We start from the raw sequence: 23,122 nt of genomic DNA, 5'->3' as shown, positions 1-23,122 counted from the left end.
CATACCATCTTGCTTGCTCATTTGCAGAGATGATGGCCTACTTCTACATATTGATCACCACACAATGCTTTCAATTATTAATCGATAATGGCCTACCTTGACCGAGATTTTTGAGGTTGATTTCGTACTTGGTGGTGGAACTAATTTGTTTGTTTGTTCCGTAATTCGATAAATGAGCTACTAGACAAAACCGAAGATTTACCGGCATATCACAATGAATTAAACAAAATCGAAAAGAAAAATATGAAATTTTAAAGTTTGCTGATAATCTATCAAAGAGCACAACCATTAACCCAACAATGTAAAAAGAAAATTTGAGTTTTTACATATAAATTGTTGATAAATCAAAAATCATTGTAGCCTATTCGTCTATTAGTCAAACATACATAATACATATTTTAAAAGGAAACCTTAAAGTTATATTATGAGTATGTAATTCTCAAACACGACAAGATTTTTTCATGAACAGTCACCAACGGTTGATATATTAATCTACAGATAAACCACATATTTTATCGCCATTGAAGTACTATTCAAATTTGTAGTGTAAGCCTTATATGTTACTAAATTTAAGTTGCAAAGAACACATGATTGAACAACATTCATACTCCTACATTATCTTTCTAGCTTTACTAGTTTACCATCTTATTAATCTTGTTCTTCAAGAGTCAACTCTCTTAATTTCCGAAGTCAACAATCTCAATCCCTTTGTTACGGTACCCAACCGGTACATCATACTTACTGAACAACCTGTATGATGAGAATAACGATAGTAACGCATAACAGATCACCACTAAAAAAGTGATGATGATTGACGTTGTTGCTTGTCGACAGAAATGACCGTAGGTCCCACAAGCTTCACTCCATGTCACTGCCACGTCACCTTTGTATGTCAAAAACGTCACCTCCGTCGCCACCGCACCCGCGGCCAATATCAGGTATGTTAAAACCTATTATAACTTTTTATGAGAATAATGCATATACAAATGATTACTAAATCGGTCAGATCAAATATACGTGTGTCAGTTATAGTCGGCGCATCTTACTTTGTTAACGAGTTACCAAATGCTTTTTCTTTAATATTTTAAATTTAAAAAGTAGTTTATTATAAAAGTAATTTTTTTATTCATTAAACAAAATAATTTACAACACAACAAATACTTAAATAAATGTATAATAATAGCATAACTATAATTATGATTCGGGGTTTGTTTTTAGTCAAGCTTTGGATATTAAGATTCGTTCGCTAAAAGCTCAAACTAGTTTAATTTAAAGCTCAACTAATAAACAAGGCCAGGCCTCAGTTTTATTATATATCAAATTTGGCTTTGTTCTTAAATCTAAGTGAGTTTATTATTTACATAATTATCAGTTTTTTAATATTCATAATAAAAAAATACTTATAAATTTATATAACAAAAGATAAAATTATGATATGTAGACATGTAGTTATAGAAACAACCTTATATAATTATAGTATTTTAAATTTTTTTATAGTAAAACATATAATTTTTATATGTAGTTATACATAAACTTATATAAATTAAAGAAGTTTAAGAGTTCAATCCCTATAGTTTACAATATTTAACTGTTTTAGAAAAAAAAGCTATACAAAAAATTATAAATACAAATATAAATAATATTACTTACGTATATAAATAAAATAACTAAATCTTTATTAGATATTTAATGAGCCTCACCTAAGTTGAGGTCAAATTAAAAAACTAATCCAGAACTGGGTTTGAATTTGAAAATAGAGTTTAAAACGAGCCTAGCTCGAGCTTGAGTTTATGTAAGTTAAACGATTGAAGCTCGAGCCTGTGAGAAAAAAATAAAGATGATCGAGGTTTGAAAACGTACCTGGTCAAGGAGAAAGAAAGTCCAGGCCCCAGACATGGTTATAGGGCGAGGTACCGCCGTGAAAGCAGCGGACAGTAGCGAATAACCAGCTAGTATTCCATTAGCATGCACCAAAAACCTGTATCATCATAACAAGCCACAATTAATTTATTATAAATATTTAAAAATCAAACAAATTAATAAAATCAATTAGAAACTTGCTTAAAACAGTTTAAATTCTTTTAACACTAAAATAATCCATAATAACGGAAGGGTCCTGGATTTCATGCATATTGTGAAATAAAAAATAAAACAAAAATAAAAAAGATTACATAATAATTTTGTGTAAAGTCTATGTGATTAGTAAAGGGTTGTATGAAATATTATTGATGAACTTGTTAAATTTATATATAATATTAAGTTTAAGTAAGTACCTGAAAGCAGTGATGTTTGAGTAAGATAAAGAACCATATTCATTAGTCTCAGAATCCTTAATCATGACGACTAACGCCGCCACACACAGACCCACCGGAAAAAGTCTCAGCAACGTCTCAGCCGTCCGGATGCTGCCGGAGTTTCCATCTTCTTGTTGGTATGGTCCAGTGGTTCTTGTAACAACATCAGTACTGGTCTTGTCGGCCATTGATCAGCTTTTAGCGTATGGAATTGCGTAGAGAGAGATGAAGAGAGTGATTGTGAGGAATGCATTAGCTTATAATTTATATAGATAATAAATGATGTGAATAAATTTTAGGTGAAGTTAGTTGATGTTACATTTAATGTTTTCATTAAAACGAGGGTGTTGTTCCCTATGTACACCATATCATATGGTCGTAGATATCCCTCTAGTCGATCTCTACCCTTTATATACGCACTATAGCTGTATATATAGATAGTAACAAAATGAGGTCGGCCGGTCGAACAAGTTGAGTTAAAATGACACGGTAGTTAGGGTCGGGTTTAGAATTAGTTAGAAGTCTCGTTTAAGCTTGAGCATAACTTGTCTAACTTACACATAAGGCCTAGCTAGGGGTATATCTTAACGCCCAAGGGTGTTAACAGCCTAACAGGGCCGGCTCCGAGAAGATGAAAATTTTTTTGGGCTTTAAGTAAAAGGAAAGTTTTGTTGAGTTTAAGCAATTTAATTTTAAATGGGCTTACTTGGTTATAATTTGAGTTGTGTAAAAAACTTTTGTATACAAATAAACTTTAAAATGTCTCAAATAAGAGTGGAACCCACAACGTCCTTGTTAGATGTCATACCTCTTTGCCACTAGACCAAGCTAGTGGTTATGAATTGTGTTGAAACATTGATTGTACATAAATTTTTGTTTTCATAAAAATACATTTAAAAATAAATAAATTTCGGGCATAGCGGGTTGTCGGGCCTGTGGCCATCGACTACCCGACCACACTCTTAGGCCGGCCCTGGGTGTTAAAGCTGAGTTGGTAAGGTTAACGAGTGACATATCACTCCTTTCATGTGTTAAGATGTGTTAAATGCAAAGTGGGTTAATACGGTGATGGACCTTAAAATCCTCTTCACACATAACCATAATAATTTAAGAATCAATTTAATATTAAATAAAGGGAGGTAAATGTTGGTTAGACAATTTTCTTTGAGTGATGTGGAGTAAAATTAGGTAAAGTAGGTGATGTGATGCCCATATGAAGTTAAGAAACTTGAATATATACCTCATAACCTAAAGGCTCAAATCCGGCTTATTTATAATTTGTGAGGAATTTTATTGAATTTATATATATATATGTATGGTTTATAATAAATTCATTTTTGGATGTTATCTTTTGGATTGCGGTTATTTGACACTTTGATATTTTATTATTTAAATTTGATATTTTATTATTTAATTAATTGGTCTTACTTATTGATGAGGAACATGCTCAAAATTTAATTCAACCACTCGTCCACTCTTAGTTTTGCCATCTTGTATAAAATATAATTTCATCCAAAGTTTCTTATTTTATTAATGATGGTTTTAAAAAAATAAGTTCATACAAATTTAGTAAAAAGAGATGAAGGGCAAATGCATACAAAAATATATATATTTTTTCCCAAAGTATAGGTGTTATACAACAGTTTTCAAATAATATTGAAGTTATAATTTTGGAAAATAGTTCAAATATCAAAGTCACATCAATGCAACAGTTCTTTCGACAGGCTAACCCATCCATTTTGGTACTAAATTTTGGGATTTAATGTGATGTTGAAATGGAAGGAGGTAATATGATTTTCTTTTGTGTAACTAGAGATAGGGATGTTATCATGTTAATATTCGGTTTCAAACCGGTTAATTCAAATACTGAATCAAGATGAAATTGTTTAAAAATGAACAAAATTACATACTCAACTTCAAACAAAAACCAAATTAGTGATCGATTCATGAAAATTCAAATTGATTGAAAATGAGGAACTCTAGTTACATGTATTATCTTATTGTGCAGCTCATCAAACATTTAACCATTACAAATTTGAGAAAACAAGTTGTTGGGAATTACCGAGTCGACTTATGGCTATGCGTGGAGCGACTTGGGATACAAGAAACCGGTTAACTTGGCGTGCAAGTAATCGGGTTATCTATGGATAGTTATTTTATGGAATAATCTATTTTAGGTTTAGATGGAAATAATTATCGTGTTGATTTTATTCTGTCCTAAATATATTCTAACGCGTTTAGGTTAGTCTATATATACCGTGTTTAGGGTATGAGATATTGTATCAAATTTTTGAGTCGGATTTCTTGATCATCAATAAAGTTTGGGTGTTAGCCAAAATATTGTTCTTTGTTCTTGTTCATTACGCACCCCTGATTACCATAATTGGTATCAGAGCGGTTAAGCTCTTTTCGTTCTAAAGCGTGTTAGATCAAAGTTGTGATCGACACGGAGTATTTGAAGACCGGATATCGAGTTCGTGTGTGGAATCAGAATTATTTTGCACAAAAAAAAGGGAGTTGTGAAATAATTCGTAGATCTTTTGCAAAATCAGAGATCTGGTAGTTGGTAGCCCACCTCCATGTCAAAATGTAAAGGAATTGTGGTACCACTTGCAAAGTTTGTTATTTTGTTTGCCAACAAAGGAAAGAAAAATCATAGGTTAATTTGATTTGATTTTCTTTTCTTTTGCTTCTTGAAGTCGAAGCCAGAAGTCACGAAGAAAAATAAAATAATATTAGCATGGTGATTAATTCCTTTTTTTAAACTCTTGGTTCAACAAACTTGACGGCTTGTTTTCGCGGTTAGAGTTTAAGATAACTATGGGCGATCAACAGGCAAAAGAAACGAACCCGAACCCAAACTCGTTTCAATGTCCGAAACTATCAACAACGAATTACACGGTTTGGGCTATGCACATGCGCGTGCTGATGAATGTGCATGGCGTGTGGGACACGATCGATCCGGGTAACGACGATGCAAAACAAAACAATATTGCAATCGCCTTGATTTTTCAGTCGACCCCTGAAGCACAGATTTTACAAGTGGGTAATCCGCGCACGGCGAAAGAGATGTGGGAAGCGTTGAAGACCCGACATCTAGGTGCAGAGCGGGTGAAGGAGGCGAAGCTCCAAACCCTAACGTCAGAGTTCGACGGGTTGAAGATGAATGAAACAGGGACGATTGATGAATATGCAGCCACGTTATTGAGTTACTCGTCAAAAGTTGCCACGCCGGAGAGATATTCTCGGAAGAAAAAATGGTAAAAAAGTTTCTTACGAGTATTTCAAGACGTTTTATTCATATTGTGGCATCACTTGAGCAAGTTTTAGATTTAAAGACGGTTGGGTTCGATGATGTGGTGGGTCGATTAAAAGCCTATGAAGAGAGGATAAAAGAAGAAAATCTTCAAACCGAGAGCAGTCAAAGTCGGTTAATGTTCACCAAATCTGAACCAGTTAGAAGGGGTCGAGGTTGAGGATCCTATGCTTCAAGAGGACGGGGACGCGGTCGAGATGATAAGAAAGGAAAAGGTATGGAACGAGATTTGTCACATATTAAATGCTACAGGTGCGATGAATTTGGGCACTTTGTTTCGAGGTGCCCCGACCGATTTCGGAAAGATGAAGTAAATCTAAACCGAACAGAAGAAAATGAAACAAATGGTTTAGATGCTTCGTTTTTCATGATGGAAGGTGTTCGGGAAGCCGTATACCTTAACGAAGATAAAGTAATTCTGACGAAGTACGATACCGATTCGGGCGAGACCGACATGTGGCACTTAGATAATGGTGCAAGTAACCATATGACGGGAAACCGTGAATATTTTGAGGAATTAAACGAACAAATAGTCGGACGAGTAAGGTTCGGAGATGGTTCGTGTGTGCCGATCAAAGGGAAGGGTTCGATTGTTTTTAAAGGTAAAAGTGGAGAACATAAATTGATGACCAATATTTATTATATTCCTGGTTTGCAATGTAATGTGATTAGTTTGGGTCAAGCAATCGAGTCGGGTTGTGATATTCGGATGAGGAGTAACTACTTAACGATGCACGATAGTAGTGGGAGGTTATTAATGAAGGTCACGAGGAATACCAAGATGCTTTATAAAATCTGACTAATTATTGGGAACCCAACTTATTTACAAGCAAAAGTACCAGGTATGTTCTCCGGTGTTTGCGGGTCAATAGATTCCGGGTCTGGACTTGTGAAACCGAACCCAACCAGAACTTACAGAAGTAATATCGACGGTTCTGAAACAAACTGCAGCAATAGCGATGATGAAACCGACGCTAAAAATAGCAACAACGACAACCTTATTACAAACAGCAGCACTGCTGTCGCAACAGCAACGACATCGACAAAACTGTCGCTAAATGCAGTAACAGCAATGAAAGTGTCGCTAACAGCCCAAACCCCGTCGCAAACTGCAGTAAGGTAAATTCCGATGAAGAACTCGAAGAACTACTAGTGTTATTAAATGATGAATTGAGTAGTTTTGATGAAGCGAAATCAAAACCCGAGTGTATGAAAGCGATGCGGGCCGAGATCAATTCAATCGAAAAAAAGAAAACACGAAGTTTAACGGGGTTACCAAAAGGAGTTAAACCAATCGGTTTGAAACATGTATTTAAAGTAAAACGGAATCCGATAAACAAACACAAGGCGACGCTTGTGGGGAAAGGATGCGTGCAACAACCCGGGATTGACTATGACAAAGTGTTCGCCCCGGAAGCACGAATCGAGAAGATACGGTTTAGTTGCTCTCGCGCGGATTAAATTCAAGGAGATGCAAGTGTTTCAAAAGTTGGAAGATCTACCCTGTACGACTCAGAAATTCAGGGGGAGATTGTTGGGAATTACTGAGTCGACTTATGGCTATGCGTGGAGCGATTTGGGATACAAGAAACCGGTTAACTTGGCGTGCAAGTAATCGGATTATCTATGGATAGTTATTTTATGGAATAATCTATTTTAGGTTTAGATGGAAATAATTATCGTGTTGATTTTATTCTGTCCTAAATATATTCTAACGCGTTTAGGTTAGTCTATATATACCGTGTTTAGGGTATGGGATATTGTATCAAGTTTTTGAGTCAGATTTCTTGATCATCAATAAAGTTTGGGTGTTGGCCAAAATATTTTTCTTTATTCTTGTTCATTACGCACCCCTGATTACCATACAAGTGTTTTTCCGAGAAACGCGCATCTTGTTAAAACTGTGGTTTTCATTTTGGATCCAAAACAAACTGAAACTCCGTTTTCAGTTCATTTTCGCCAACGATAAATTCGTTTTTGTTGAATTTTCAGTGTTGATATTCAAATCAAGGAAACCGAACTAAAGAGACCGAAACCCAAACTAATGCAGACACCCTACCTAAATTTTCTCAGCTAGCTTGGACCCTTGAAATTAAGACTTGAAAATGATATGTTTGGTTTCTGTCCATCAAAGAAGTTGACTAAATGTAATTAATTTGGCTACTTAGTGATCAAAAGACTATGCTTATCTTTGATGTCTCAGTTTGAGCAATAATATGATTATGATTTTTTTAAAATTTGTTCTTGCATGCTCACTTATTGAGTGGTGATCAGCTCAACTAGTATTCTATGATCTCTTCCCACTTTAACTTATTAGGTTTTTAATATATGTTATTTAGATTTCAACCATTTCAAGTTCACGGTGATTTACGGCAATTGACTTCGAAATAGGCCAAGTTTGAGTTAAAATAAATCAATTATAAAAAAAAGTAACTTGATTATGATCAAAACAAATTCCAATCAAAATATACTTATAACTTATTTGGATTTTTTTTTATTTTATTTAGATTTTAACATTTTCAAGTTCACGGTGGTCTATGGTGTATTCAAGATGTCACATGTTGGTTAGTGAAACACCAAACCGAAACCGAAAGAGTTGTAATATGTAAACTAGCGATCATGTCGAGGTACCTCAGTCATGGCTAGTTAATATCTGTTCATAAGCTGGGTTAGACATTGCTTCCTTCCTCTCAATGATATTATATGTCAATCGTCATTTCAAGCTTATTATTGAGGCATTGATCATGTTCTCACTTTTCACAAACCACAACTTAAAATTGCAATTATAGCTCGACAGTTATTAAATGGTACTTTGCTACTGAAATTGAAATGATAATTAAAACGGATGAATTTTGAGATAAAAATGAGGAATGGTAGTTAAATGGTGCGCCTCAAAGCCAAAACCAAAAGATTAAGGGTTTAAGTCTTGAATGGTGCTACGGTGTATTTATTCTACAAAATCTAGTAAATACTTTTAAAAAAACAAATATAAACTTTATAGTATATAATATATTGCTATTCATAGGTTTTATATAGTACAAGAAAATTGGGTATTTATAGACTTTTTTACAAGTGGGACTGATAGCCAGGGGCGGATTTATATGAGGGGCAGGGGTAACCTGGGTTACCCTCAACTTTTGTGATGAAGTGTAAAATTTTTGTTTTTTTCTTCGTTTTAAGTATAGGATACCCCTGAGTAAATAATAGGTTACCCCTGAAAAACCTTGAGGTTAAAAGAGAAAAGAAAATGTTTACATGTTTTCCGGCCAAAAAAGGGTGGTCCGGCGAACTGTGTGAATTGGAGAAGACAATGTGGACTTTCAGTTTTCAAGGTTAATACTTATAGTTTAGTTTAAAATATAAAGTTGGGTCCACCCACCATCTCTCTATAAAATGAAAACCTTATTTTATTTTATGTGAATCTAGTGGTCCACCGTACACAACCCAAAAGTCATTTTACAATTTTTTAAAATTACTAATCTTGATGCACCTATTTTACTTTTTTATTTGTTTTGATTTTTTTTATAAGTACTTTTTATTGAAAGTTGTATTGAAAGTTGTGAATTGAATTATGTATAGATGTTTATTCATATGTTAAGATATTTAGTTATTAATTTAGTTAGTTAACTTTTAGATGTCGTCCAATAAATAAATATATAAATACATAACTTTTAGATATATAATAGTGTAATGTAAATCTCTAATTCTTTTATGTTAGGTTAATTGAATGGAGAAAAGTTGGAATTAAGTTTTATATGCAACCAGGCCGGCCATAAGGTGCGGCCAGGTAGTTGATGGCCACAAACCTAACACCTCACTAGGTTTCGAATTTTTTTTTATAAAAAATTATATGTACTTTTATTAAAACAATATGTATATTTAGTGTTTAAACTTAATTACATAACAAATAAATTGGTCTAGTGTCAAAAATGTATTGCTCTTAACCCAAAGGTTATCGGTTCAACTCTCATTTAAGGCATATTTAATCCTACTTTTATATAAAAGTTTTTTACACAACCCAATTATAACTAAGTAAACCCATATAAAAAATAAATTGTTTAAACCCAACAAAAAATCTTTTACTTAAAAGCCCAAAAAAATTTCACATTCGGCCCATTTTTTTTTTTTGCTTTATCGGAGCCGGCCCTGTATGCAAAGGGATAAAATTAGGGTTTGTACATATAGTGGCTCGACTTCAAGCAATCCGAAGAGGAAAAAACTATTAGGTGTTTTTTAACTTTATTTGTTATCGTATTTTTTTTCATTTATATTGTTTGAATGTACGGTAAAAAAAAATTAGGTTACCCCTGAATATTTTTTCTAGATCCGTCACTGCTGATAGCGGTAACTAAATTTACGACATTTGATATTCATTACATTTGATATTCATTACAACTCGATTAGTAAATTTGCGACCATTTTTACGATCACAAATACATAGTTTTCGGGTACTTTTCATTATCTTATTATATTGATATAATTGTGGATTTAAATATTCATGTTGCAATACTAATTTTAAAAACATGTCCAAACACCCCCAATGTTCATTTAATTTATGTACGATTTAGATATAGTGGTGCTAGATTTGGGTATACTTCCAATAGGGCCCAAAAATGTTCCTTAGATGTGTTATATTAGATAGTATAAATTTAAAATTAAAACTAAATAGATAAAATTGTAACAAAATAAAATAATGTTATTTTAATTGTATATAGTGAACTATAAGATTAAAATAACCTATTACATGTGATTTTCCAGGAGCTATAATTTCAAATCTCAAACACACATGCATCCCCCAACTATATTACATGAAACTGTTACCAGCAAACAATAAAATATAATTAAAATTTTAAGTAACTTTTAAGAAACATATCTTTTGGTCCGACACATAATTTGTCTTAAATCCCTCACATGAACATGAACATGAACATGAACATGAACATGAACATGAACATGAACATCATTAAATCATTAATAATTATGTAGACAAAATTTGTTATTAGATTCTCTAATTTATAAGACACGTATCATGTTGGACATGTGGTCTATGTTAATCCAACATTTTAAATTATTTTTAACTTTTTTTGAATTAATATTGCAATTACAAAATATACTATTTGTAAAATTTTCATGGCCACCAACAAGAAAGATGAAAATCTCTTATCCAAGCAAGAGATATGCCACGTGTCCTGACCTCACTGGAACAAAAGACCCCAAATCTAATCTCCAAACTCATGTTGGTTCAACAGTGACCACAGCCACAATCTCACCAGGCCCACCACCATTCACACTCCTCCTTATGTTGGCCTTCTTCCATTCCCTTATTGAAACAAGTTTCTAATCTTTTGAAGAAAAATGGCAACACAAGCATTGGTTTCATCATCATCACTTACCTCCTCAGTGGAGTCTGCTAGGCAAATCTTTGGAGCAAGGTCACTTAACACACCTTCAAGAAAGCTCTCATTCCTTGTCAAAGCTGCTTCCACCCCTCCTGTTAAGGTACGTACACCATTAGATATATGTATTATGTATATGTATGTATGTATGCATGCATGCATGGATGCATGTATGTATCATGTATGGATGTAAAGTGTGAGTTTGATGATTACTTGATGGCTTATTTTTATGTGTAACAGCAAGGAGCAAACAGACAATTGTGGTTTGCATCAAAGCAGTCTCTTTCTTACCTTGATGGAAGGTAATTCATTGCTAAATTTCTTGATACCGCTTATTTCAACAAAATAATTATATAGCTTGCTTGACAATGGATGTCAAATATAAGTATTTAGTTTGACTTTTGTAAAAATGATAGTTCTTGTTTGTAGTTGTAGACGTGTAGTGGTGCTTTGAGGATATTACAATCTTACAAACTAAAAACTTATTTTGACTTTAGTTGTCAAAACTACGTGCTTCATATTTTTTATTGGATTACTCACGTGACTCACGTCATGTCACATAGATTTTTATGATTTCTTAAAAAAAAATCATTCTCTCCCAAACCTACAAAAACCTTACACTTCCATGTTATCACTACTTTTTTACGTTACTTCTCGTAATAAAGTCCTGATTATCCAAAATAAATTTATTACAAATTTTGATTAACTAATTAAACAAATATTTTATTAATAAAAAAGAGTAAGAATTTATTGATGTTTTCAAAATTAAATTGTTACATATTTTTATTATTTTATTCAATACAAAATGTTTTGAAATGAAATTAAAAGTAAATATAATATACAAGTCATTAGCATATGATAAAACGAAATAAACGATATAAAAACCAATTCCTCATAAAACTGAAATAGAATATAGAGCTTTAGAGCTTTACAACTCAAAACATTGATAAGCTTTATGTCCAACAGTCTCCCAGGTGACTTCGGATTCGACCCACTTGGTCTTTCCGACCCAGAAGGGACCGGCGGTTTCATCGAGCCCAAATGGCTAGCATACGGAGAGGTCATCAACGGACGGTTTGCCATGTTGGGTGCAGCCGGAGCCATTGCACCCGAGATCCTAGGCAAACTCGGGCTCATCCCACCCGAGACCGCTCTCCCTTGGTTCAAAACCGGTGTCATCCCCCCAGCAGGCACATATAACTATTGGGCCGACCCATTCACACTATTTGTTCTAGAAATGGCCCTTATGGGCTTTGCTGAACATAGAAGACTCCAGGATTGGTACAACCCAGGGTCAATGGGTAAACAATACTTTTTGGGCTTGGAAAAAGGGTTCTCCGGGTCGGGTGACCCAGCATACCCGGGCGGGCCATTCTTCAACCCGTTAGGATTTGGTAAAGATGAGAAGTCAATGAAGGAGTTGAAGTTAAAAGAGATCAAGAATGGTAGATTGGCTATGTTGGCTATTTTGGGCTACTTCATTCAGGGTTTGGTGACTGGGGTTGGGCCTTTTGAGAACCTTCTGGCCCATTTGTCTGACCCGGTCAACAACAATGTCTTGACCAGCCTTAAGTTCCACTAGAGTCTTTTATCTTTGGTTCTATATTTGATATCATGTGCAGAATTTGTTTGAGATACTGTTATTAATTTGTGACAAATTTATGACATGTTACGGATCCAAAACATTGTTACCAAAGCACTTGGTGTAAACATAATAGTTAGTACTTGTGTTTGCTTGTGTGTTTCCTGGGTTGGTTACTTGGTTATGGGTTCAAACGAAATCAAATTGAAGTTTTGGTTTTTCAATATTACATATGGGTTCGTTTACGTTTTAGGCGTTGGCTTGAAAGTTGAAATGTTGGTGTTTGAGAAAAAATGGTTCAAATTATAAATTTAGAAATGAAACTTTTAACCTAAAATTTTTCTTTTTAACAACTTATTAATGAATTTAAGCTTGAAATATTTTACCCAAAATAATGAACGTGAGCATAAAGCCAAGAACAAACACTTAAACAAGTTTGATGTAATTTGGTTCCCAAGTTCGGTGTGCTTTTGGAACAATGTATACGAAACCGAACAATAATTTTGGTAAAGGAAAAAAACTGGATCGTAGTTTGTTAGTTTAAGTCGGTTATTTTGATAGAGTTTTGTTAGTTATTGAGATTTCGGTCCGGTTAAGCGAACTTTTTTACCCCCCTATTGTGCATGTATCTAACAACCAGGATATATTTTTTGTAAACGACGCTTCTAAAATTTGAACATTCATCATTTTAACAAGTCACGGTGTTTACTACGTTTTATAACCTATGGGAAATGATGACCAAGATATATCTATCCACATGAAATAAAGTGGTTGGCTGGTTGCTTTAGCCTCCATAAATTACCAAGAAACAAGCTTGATGAAATAAAGATATCAACCACTCCAATTACATTTTTATAATAACTATACATAGCCTCAAATATGTTACAACCAAGCATTTGGCGTTCCTAAAAAAAGTGTTAGAATCTCTCTCTCTTTTCTAACAGATTTTATATTTTCTTCACTAACGAGATTTGATTTCTCATCATTGAAGAGGTAGGTCCCAGCAGAGCCCAGTTGGACCCGCAAGACTCACCTCAAAGAGGGACGTCTGCGCAGTTGAAACCGCAAGACTCACCTTCAACAGGGACGTCTGCGCAAAGGCTAAACTCGCAAGACTCACCTTGAAGAGAGACGTCTGCGCAGAAACCAACTGGATCCGCATGACCCACCATGCTCAGAGACGTGACGTCCTTACGCGCAGTACGCAAGCTGTTCCCGCAGGAAAAGCCTCCCAATGGTCGACGTACTCCGCCTGTTCCCGCAGTAACGGATACTAGCCATCAGGGAAGGCTACCCGCGCAGCAAGGCTACACGCACAAGGCACTTAACTCTTAAATAATTCAGTAATGTCACCTGAAGAAGGAGTGAGCAAGCCGAGAACACTCCCGCCCAAATGAGCCAGTCCGTACGCTACTGGAGGACCTTTTGTACTGTACCTGACGAGGTATGGACAAAAGGTCTGACCAAAGCAGCGACAGCTCACTGTGACAAAGGAATAGTACACAGCCGGCCTGGTCACTATCAGCCGCTGCCTACTCACCAACCCCTGTCACTATTAGCCGCTGCCTACTCACCAACCTGTCGTAGCACGTGCATAGCCTGCAGTTGGTGGAAAAGAATAGTACACAGCCGGCCTGGTCACTATCAGCCGCTGCCTACCCACCAACTACCAGCATGACATGTGCGTAGCCCACAGTTGGCAGAACAGGAATACTATTCAGCCGGCTGTACCTTCTTGGAAACCTACCTTCGGCTATAAATACTCCAACACCTTGGAATGGTATGGACATTACATTATCTCATTATCTTATCTTCTCTAGCAATCTCTTAATATACACTTATATTCAAGAGCAATCTAGTCTGATTCTCACGCCGGAGGGTGGTCACAAGGAGGTACCCCCCCCTCTCAGTGACGAGCTCACGGTGTCTGTTTTGCAGGTCATCAGAAGAACCATCTTTGCCGGACCTAACTCCTTGTGGGAAACATCTATTTAACCCCCAGATTATCCGTAATCTGCCCGGGGTCGATTAATGTTTCTTCATTGGCGCCATCCGTGCATAAAAGCTAGAACTAATTTTCTCAGTTTTTTCAAAACCTCCGAAAAGATGGTTAACGTTACTCCGGTCCCAAGGCCAGCGAGTGACCAGGAAACCCCGGTAATCACAACCCCAGCTACTGGAAGGAACACCGGCGAGTACACAAATTTTACGAGCACTACCCCGGTTACTCAAGCCGGGGCAAGTGCAGTAAATTTTACGAACACTACCCCGGTTACCCAAGCGGGGGCAAGTGCAGTAAACAATCATCCCCTGGGATTCATTGATACCCAGGTGGAAAGACAACAGACGAGGCTCCCCCGCCAAACACTTGAACAAGTTAAAGCGTGGGCGGAAGCACGTCAGAAGGAATTCCAAGCTGAGTTGGATGAACGCTTACGTTCCATCCAACAGGCTGACGAATTTGGAAGCACTCAACAGCTCAACATGATTAGTGAGTGCGAGTACTCGGAGGAATCCGACACCGATGCAAACCCTCGCCATAGGGCGAAAGGGAAGCGTAAGGAAACGGACTTCCAACCAAGAAGGAATTTCGGAGTCACCTTCAAACCAAGGAACGCGGGGGGAAACCCACGCGACTTCTCCAAAACCTTTAGACCAACTGCTGCAAATGCGGGAACGTCCAAGTTTGCAAGGGACATTGCGGAAGCAATCGCCCCGAGAAGTGCCAAACAGATGTCTAACATCGGCACTTATGATGGTATATCCGACCCAGACGATCATTTGAACAGATTCATAGCGGGGGCAACCGTCAGCAACTGGACGGAACCCACGTGGTGTTATATGTTCCAAATGACGCTGGTTGGAGCAGCCAGAGCGTGGTTTGATCGTCTACCAGTCCACCACATCTATGATTGGGCAGACTTCCAACAGAAGTTCAGCCAACACTTCAGTCAACAAAGAAAGTACACTGAAGAGCAATGGACAATCCTCACCTGCATCCGAGAGGAAGATGAGTCTTTACTAGACTTCATCACTCGTTTCAACTCAAAGAAGCTAAGTCTGGGAAATATTAGCGAAGATCTTGTTCGCGCTGCTTTCATCCAGGGCGCGAAAGACCCAGAGCTCGTCCGCACCTTAACGGGTAAAGATGGCATGCCATCCACATGGATTGCCATCATGACAGCAGCTAAACGCTTCGCGGAAACGGAAAAGCAATTGGGTAGAGATCTTCCCCAAAGCACAAATCTCTACACCCAGAAAACAAGAGAAAACAACGTCCTTACCGCCCGACTAAACAAAAAGAGGAAGCTAGGTATTTGGCAGTCAAGGGTAAACTTCGACACCTCATCCGGCTCGCACCCTCGGTTAGGCGGAAAGGACAACAGGCAGTCGTCGAACCGGAACCCCCGGTGGACGCCGCTCACCAAAAGCGTCACCGAGATTTTCGACACCGAGAGGCTCCCATGGCCAAAGGCTCCAATAATCCGAGAGCGTCACAACGCTGATCAGAGCAAATTCTGTGACTTCCACAGGACAAAAGGCCACAACACCGACGAATGCATAGACTTGAAAGACATCATCGAGACATTCGTCAGAGATGGAGAACTCGCACACCTCGTGGCGTAAAGGATGCTGAGCAGGACAACGCGTGTAGAACCCCAGTTGGAAAAAACACGAAACTACAGCTACAATGTTAAAGACTACATACTGCGTAAATAACGAGATTCCGAACCAAGTGCATATCGGCTCGATGGCACTCCCATCCAAACAACATGGAAGGGAGCTCAATTACACAGTGCATGTAGATCAATTCCAAACTTGTAAAAGAAAAGGCCCAGAGCCACTTCTAATGGAAATGATTCTCCTTATCACATTGACGCTGATAATCTTACATTTATACTTATGAACTTTCCACACTGATATGCCGGTCTTCACCGCATACATAAGTGGGGAAGTAAGTCGTTTCGTGTGGAAGGCGGCAAAACCCGCATAAACACAAAAAACGGCCAACCTTCACGCAGGTCAGTTATAGGTAAAGTTGGGTCATCCCACTAAATGAAAGTGCCGGTCCTACCCGCACAAATCATGATAGAGGAAACCGAACTAACCTATTGACAACCGCGCGTCGAACGGTTAATTTATTCAACACTGATATGCCGGTATTCACCGCATAAATAAGTGGGAAAAGTCGTTGCGTGTGGAAGGCGGCAAAACCCGCATAAACACAAAAAACGGCAAGAATTTATAAGGAAAAGATGAGGAAAACCTTCACGCAGGTCAGTCATAGGTAAAGTTTGGTCATCTTACTAAATGCAAGTGACGGTCTTACCCTCACAATCATGATAGAGGAAACTGAACATTAACCTATTGACAACCGCGCGTCGAAAGGTTAACTTATTCAGAACACTTAGAAAATCTCTTAAGGAAAAAATGAGGAAAACCTCCACGCAGGTCAGATATAGGTAAAGTTTAGCCATCCTACTAAGTGAAAGTGACGGTCTTACCCACACAATTACGAAAGAGGAAGCAAAACTTTAACCTATTATTTGCCACGTTGAAAGGTTAACTTATCCAAAGTACTTAAGAAATTGCTAAGTTAAACTAAAGTATGCACAAGCGAATCATATATTGTTTATGCGGCAAAACAAGTGCCAAATTAAACTATAATATGCATGAGCAAGTCGTATAACGTTTATAAAGCAAGAGTGACGGTCCTACCCGCACAAAAGATTTATATTCCATAAAAATTCAACTGTTACAAGAATGGCCAGGTATCTACCCGCCTACAAGAATGTAACATCCTAAAATTTTAATGATGAATAAAGGAAGTTATGTTTAGTGATTTCGCGTAATTAATTAATATCGGGTAAGGAGCGGGTCTTGGACTTGGATTAATTGAGAGGGGTTAAATGAGAATGGGATTTCAGGGATATAAATACCCCCAAAATCCCAAAATATCTTCATTTTTCACCAAACTCCCTAACACTCCAAAAACACACACATACCACACTAACTTCGCCGCCGGACCGAAGGCAGATCCGGGCAGATCCGGCAGACCCGAGTGAGAGAGAGCGATTAGTGGTGATAAGCAAGTAGACGAGATCCAAACAAGCCCAAAAAGGTATGATTCTTGATCTTTGAAGTTTAAAGATCCAAGCTTTTTAGTGTATAAACGACCAAAAATGGTCGGGTAGCATAGTGGGTGATATTGAACCATAGCAATGGTGTTAAAATCGCTCGAAATGCCGATCAGAAACTAAAACAGCGGCTGTCTGGGCAACTTCGCCTTCATCTGGGCAACTTCGCCTTCAAAGCGACGAACTTCGCCTGCAAGCTAAGTTCGCCTGATGAACTTCGCCTGCAAGCTAAGTTCGCCTGATGGCAACTTCGCTGTAAAGTTAAGTTCGCCTAACTGGTAACTTCGCCTGAGGCCAAGTTCGCCTGATGACAACTTCGCCTGAAGCCAAGTTCGCCTGATGGCAACTTCGCTGTAAAGCTAAGTTCGCCTAGCTGGTAACTTCGCCTAAAGCTAAGTTCGCCTAAGGTTAACTTCGCCTAAAGTCAAGTTCGATTAGAAAATAAATTAAAAATCTAATGAAAAATGTGTTAAGACAGTTAATCCTAAGATTATTAGTTTATTTTTTTTTTGTCAAAAATTGGGTTCCAATATGTAGAAACATAGATATTACATCAATATACCAGGTAGGCGGGCAACAAGTTGCGCCGCCACCCCTTTCTGAATTGCAAACCCTAACCTGCTAAAGACCTGGCAGTTAATGGAAATAAAATTTTCCAAGCTGACCTGGCAGCTCGACCCCAGCCAGGGGCTCTGCCCCTTGGACCCTGCTAGGGGCTGCCGCCCCTAGACCCCGCTGCCAGGGGCGCTGCCCCCGGACCCCCGTTCGTTGGGGGTAGTAATTAAGACTAGAAAGATGTTATAAGTAGTGATAGTTAAATTGATATGTATACTTGTTATACAGTCAGCCGTGCACAACTGAAGAAAGGGATTACGATGTAACACCCCGACCGATGGCGGATTATACATCGGGGCGCCACGTATTGTTTCATTACTCGCGACACTATTTGGGTGTCAATATTTAATAAATACATTTCCTTGCGCACGCGCAGAACATGACATAAAGTGACATAAAATTAATCATATCATAACTCAAAATATTCAAATAACATAAGCTTGTCTTGTTACATTTTAAACTAGGTCCAAAAGAAAAGAAAACATCTTATGTGTCCTCAAGCTTCCAGAAACAGCTACAGCAAACCTGAACATGTGTTAAAATAAAACGTCAACACTTGCGTGTCGGTGAGAAATCAAGTTTAATACATATAAATAGATAACAATATCTGCGCGCATCATGTGTATAACTGGTGTTCAACAAGGGTGTAATCAGATTGTGATCAAGCCTTAGATCATAGCTCATAGTTCAATCCGTGCTCCCAATTGAGCACAAAAACAAGAAAACTGTGCAAGTGTAAACAAAAGAGAAATCATAAACGATAGTTCTCCCGTGTTCATCTAATGGATCCATGAAAACTGCGGAATAGGCCGACAAGACGGTTAATGATCCACACATACAAATAAACAGCCAAGTCTACGTCCATAACACATGGGGTTTTGCGCGACAAAAGTTTATAAACAAGTTTAAGACTCAAGTTTGTACGAACACATGAACATCCCAAAACATTAAAAATAAAAAGGGATTAGGTACGAGATTACTCACCTGAAAAAGGTATGTTGAAAGATAATGCAAGAAACAAGCACAAGTTAACCTATAAATAAAAGTTTATTGATTTAATGATTGATTTTATGTCTTGAATATATGTTAGCATAGTAATATGTATCTTTAACAAATTATTATATATTATATATTACCGGAAATCTGGGCAGGACAAGGGAAAAGACGAAGGCAGAGAGAGGAGGCGGCTGAGGAACAACGACAGAAGGCAAGGAGAAGAGAGCAGAGAAGATTTTAAGTGTTTGTGTGTGTAGTGTTAAATAACAAGAAAATAGTATTATATATAGGGAAACCCTAGGGAACACAATCCCTTAAAAAGAGGAAAAGATCTTATCAAATCAAGCAAAAGATATCAAAAGGCAAAAGATTCCAAAAGCAAAAGATATCACAAGATATGGCTGCAGGGGAACAGGAAAAAGGCTGACAGGTTACAGAATAAAGCATGGGAGAAGTCAGATAAAGGTACTGGTCAAGGCATGCAAAAGAAGATTTCAAAGGCTTATGTCAGTCACTTTTTCTGCCAACCAATGGGGTTGGTGCGCATGCTGCGCCGAAAGTGACTATTCAGACAGAAGATAAGATATCACAAAAGAATACAGACTGACCTAAACAGAAGAAAAGACTTAAGGTCTAGCGCGAGAAGACTCGAGCGCACGCGCGAGGGCGAAGGCAGACAGAGAACAATCCTTAGCGCGCCGCGGGAAGAACTATTATCCTTAGCGCGCCGCGGGAAGAATTACCATTCTTAGCGCGCTGCGAGAAGAACTACAATTCCTAGCGCGTCGCGGGAAGAACTACCGTTCTTAGCGCGCTGCGAGAAGAACTACAATTCTTAGCGCGCTGCGAGAACAGTTCGCCTCGCGTAACGCAGGAACAACTGGTCTTTACGCAGGCTTCCTTGTAAGGAGTCTGGCGCGTGGAGCTGCGCAGACATCCTTAGGCGGGAAGAACCAAAGGACAAGCAAGGAGGTAAGAGAAAAAAGGGGTGGTTCAAGGCTTAAGGGTTAAGCAAAGAGGCGGGACGGCGACAAGAAAGAGAAAGAGGCGGGAAGAGAATTATTATTAGTAAGTAATATATGTATATATATATATATATAATTTATTAAATATTAAATTTACAAAGATTAATAAACAAACTTTTAAATCATAAAAAGAATCGGATTTGAAAACGGGTACCTGGGTCGGGTCGGATCGGGCAGTTGTCACAGTCTCCCCTACTTTAAGAAATTTCGTCCCGAAATTTATCTCGAAGTAGGTTGCGCAGAGAAAAGGTGCGGGTACTTGATCTTCATCTGATCTTCCCTTTCCCAAGTGAACTCGGCTCCGCGCTTGGACTGCCAACGAACTTTAACAATAGGGATGCGACTGCGCTTGGTTTGCTTTACCTCGCGATCCATAATTTCAACAGGCTTCTCAACGAAATGCATAGACTCATCAACTTGAACTTCATCAAGTGGTATGTGGAGGTTCTCGTCAGCTAAACATTTCTTGAGATTGGATACATGGAAAGTTGGATGCACATTGCTGAGCGCGGGCGGTAGGTCAAGCTTGTAGGCAACTTTTCCCACCCTCGCAAGAATCTTGAATAGTCCAACATAACGAGGTGCAAGCTTACCTTTCTTCCCAAAGCGGACAACACCCTTCCAGGGCGACACCTTGAGGAGAACAAGATCACCAACTAGAAATTCGAGAGGCTTCCGCCTGCGATCTGCGTAACTCTTCTGTCGGCTTCTGGCAGTCAGCAGATGATCACGGATCTTGGCGATTTTATCGGTTGTCTCTTGAACTAGTTCGGGTCCTGTGATTTGAACTTCACCCACTTCGTTCCAACAAATCGGTGAACGGCACTTTCGACCGTAAAGTGCTTCAAATGGGGCCATACCGATGCTGGAATGATAGCTGTTATTATAGGAGAACTCGATCAGAGGTAGGTGTGAATCCCAATTACCTCCAAAATCAAGAACACATGATCGAAGCATATCCTCAAGGGTTTGAATGGTTCGCTCAGACTGTCCGTCAGTCTGAGGATGATATGCAGTACTCATGTCCAAACGAGTTCCTAACGCAGATTGGAGAGATTTCCAAAAGCGAGATATAAAACGGCCATCGCGATCGGATATGATGCTCAAAGGAGTACCATGACGGCAGACAATCTCTTTGACATAAAGATGCGCAAGTTGTTCAACACGGTAGGTTTCACGAATGGGCAGAAAGTGAGCAGACTTGGTCAATCGATCCACTATTACCCAAATGCTATCATGTTTGCTTGCGGTCAAGGGTAACTTGGTGATAAAGTCCATTGCTATACTTTCCCATTTCCACGTAGGAATTTCAGGTTGTTCGAGCAAGCCAGATGGGCGTTGATGTTCAGCTTTTACCTTAGAACAAGTTAGGCATTTAGCTACGAACACAGCAATATCCTTTTTCATACCAGGCCACCAATAAGAAAGGCGCAAATCTTTGTACATTTTGTCAGCACCAGGATGAACGGAATACCGGGTTTTGTGCGCTTCATTCAGTATGACAGAGCGAAGATTCTCATCATTGGGAATCCAGATGCGATTGAGATAACAGAGAATTCCATTCAGGTTAGGGACAAAATGTGCTTCCGCGCCACACGCTGACTCGGCGCGAAGGTTGCCATTGCTGATGGATGCGCGCTGCGCGTCACGAATGCGTGATTCAAGATTGCTTTGAATCGGCGCGAAGTGAAGCTGCGTGCGCGGCAAGATACAGTTAAGTTGGCTGGGTTTGCGGCTGAGCGCATCGGCTACCACATTAGCCTTTCCAGGGTGATACCGGATCTCACAATCGTAATCGCTGATGAGTTCGTTCCATCGGCGTTGTCTCATGTTAAGTTCCTTTTGATCAAAAATATGCTGAAGGCTTTTATGGTCGGTTTAAAGGATACACTTAGTCCCATAGAGGTAGTGTCTCCAGATTTTTAAGGCAAATACAACTGCACCAAGTTCGAGGTCGTGAGTCGTATAATTCTTTTCGTGAATTTTGAGTTGCCTTGACGCGTAAGCGATAACCTTGCCTCGTTGCATAAGTACACAACCGAGACCTTGGTTGGAGGCATCACAATACACGACAAAATCATCATTACCCTCTGGTAAAGTTAGAACAGGAGCTTCACACAACAATCGCTTGAGCTTCAGAAAGGCTTCTTCTTGCTTCGAGCCCCAAATATACGGTTTGCCTTTGTGCGTTAAAGCTGTTAAAGGCAAAGCGATCTTTGAGAAGTTCGAAATAAATCGCCGGTAGTAACCAGCTAAGCCCAGAAAGGAACGGATTTCGGTAGGAGTGGACGGCGTAATCCAGTTCTTGATTGCTTCAATTTTGGATGGGTCGACATGAATACCCATCTTGTTTACAACATGACCAAGAAACTGTACTTCATCCGACCAAAACTCACACTTGGAGAGTTTGGCAAAGAGTTGCTCGGTTCGAAGCTTTTGCAACACCAACCGAAGATGTTGCTCATGCTCGGCCTTGGTTTTAGAATACACCAGAACGTCATCGATAAACACGATCACGAACTTATCCAAGAAAGGCCTACACACCCGATTCATTAGATCCATGAAAACGGCGGGTGCGTTGGTTAAACCGAAGGACATGACCAAGAATTCAAAATGGCCATAGCGGGTTCGAAAAGCAGTCTTGGGAATATCCTCTTCGCGGATACGCAACTGGTGATAGCCAGAACGGAGATCGATCTTGGAGAAACAAGAGGCACCTTGGAGTTGGTCAAAGAGGTCGTCAATACGCTGTAAGGGATA

The 23,122-nt window shown here is 38.5% G+C and overlaps 3 protein-coding genes across 3 annotated transcripts; 2 read left to right on the top strand and 1 right to left on the bottom strand.

Moving 5' to 3' along the window:
• Positions 1-459: 459 nt before the first annotated feature.
• On the bottom strand, positions 460-2,723 carry LOC143536147 (CASP-like protein 2A1). Its single transcript, XM_077030204.1, has 3 exons — positions 2,274-2,723; positions 1,861-1,978; positions 460-950 (listed from the first exon to the last, which is right to left on the bottom strand). The coding sequence occupies exons 1-3, from the start codon at positions 2,480-2,482 to the stop codon at positions 678-680; spliced, it is 600 nt and encodes a 199-aa protein (XP_076886319.1). The 5' UTR covers positions 2,483-2,723; the 3' UTR covers positions 460-677.
• Positions 2,724-5,114: 2,391 nt separating this feature from the next.
• Positions 5,115-6,409, top strand: LOC143536165 (uncharacterized). The gene is made up of 2 exons (XM_077030219.1): positions 5,115-5,554; positions 5,863-6,409. The coding sequence occupies exons 1-2, from the start codon at positions 5,115-5,117 to the stop codon at positions 6,407-6,409; spliced, it is 987 nt and encodes a 328-aa protein (XP_076886334.1).
• A 4,492-nt stretch (positions 6,410-10,901) lies between these two features.
• Positions 10,902-12,732, top strand: LOC143536146 (chlorophyll a-b binding protein 8, chloroplastic). The gene is made up of 3 exons (XM_077030203.1): positions 10,902-11,109; positions 11,247-11,308; positions 11,973-12,732. The coding sequence occupies exons 1-3, from the start codon at positions 10,966-10,968 to the stop codon at positions 12,586-12,588; spliced, it is 822 nt and encodes a 273-aa protein (XP_076886318.1). The 5' UTR covers positions 10,902-10,965; the 3' UTR covers positions 12,589-12,732.
• Positions 12,733-23,122: the final 10,390 nt, after the last annotated feature.

The sequence above is a fragment of the Bidens hawaiensis genome, unplaced genomic scaffold (assembly GCF_021521415.1).
Source record: "Bidens hawaiensis isolate Kalapana, Puna unplaced genomic scaffold, B.hawaiensis_p1.1 tig00010738_1, whole genome shotgun sequence".
Taxonomy (NCBI): domain Eukaryota; kingdom Viridiplantae; phylum Streptophyta; class Magnoliopsida; order Asterales; family Asteraceae; genus Bidens; species Bidens hawaiensis.
Note: the sequence above shows the minus strand (reverse complement) of the source record. Positions and strands in the feature narration are given on the sequence as shown.

Coding starts and splice junctions, on each gene's coding strand:
- LOC143536147 (XM_077030204.1), bottom strand. CDS start 2,482: ATGGCCGACAAGACCAGTACTGATGTTGTTACAAGAACCACTGGACCA. Junction 1,979..2,273: donor TCAAACATCACTGCTTTCAG/GTACTTACTTAA, acceptor ATGATGATACAG/GTTTTTGGTGCATGCTAATG. Junction 951..1,860: donor CTTTCTTTCTCCTTGACCAG/GTACGTTTTCAA, acceptor AAGTTATAATAG/GTTTTAACATACCTGATATT.
- LOC143536165 (XM_077030219.1), top strand. CDS start 5,115: ATGGGCGATCAACAGGCAAAAGAAACGAACCCGAACCCAAACTCGTTT. Junction 5,555..5,862: donor TATTCTCGGAAGAAAAAATG/GTAAAAAAGTTT, acceptor TAAATGCTACAG/GTGCGATGAATTTGGGCACT.
- LOC143536146 (XM_077030203.1), top strand. CDS start 10,966: ATGGCAACACAAGCATTGGTTTCATCATCATCACTTACCTCCTCAGTG. Junction 11,110..11,246: donor CTTCCACCCCTCCTGTTAAG/GTACGTACACCA, acceptor TATGTGTAACAG/CAAGGAGCAAACAGACAATT. Junction 11,309..11,972: donor CTTTCTTACCTTGATGGAAG/GTAATTCATTGC, acceptor TATGTCCAACAG/TCTCCCAGGTGACTTCGGAT.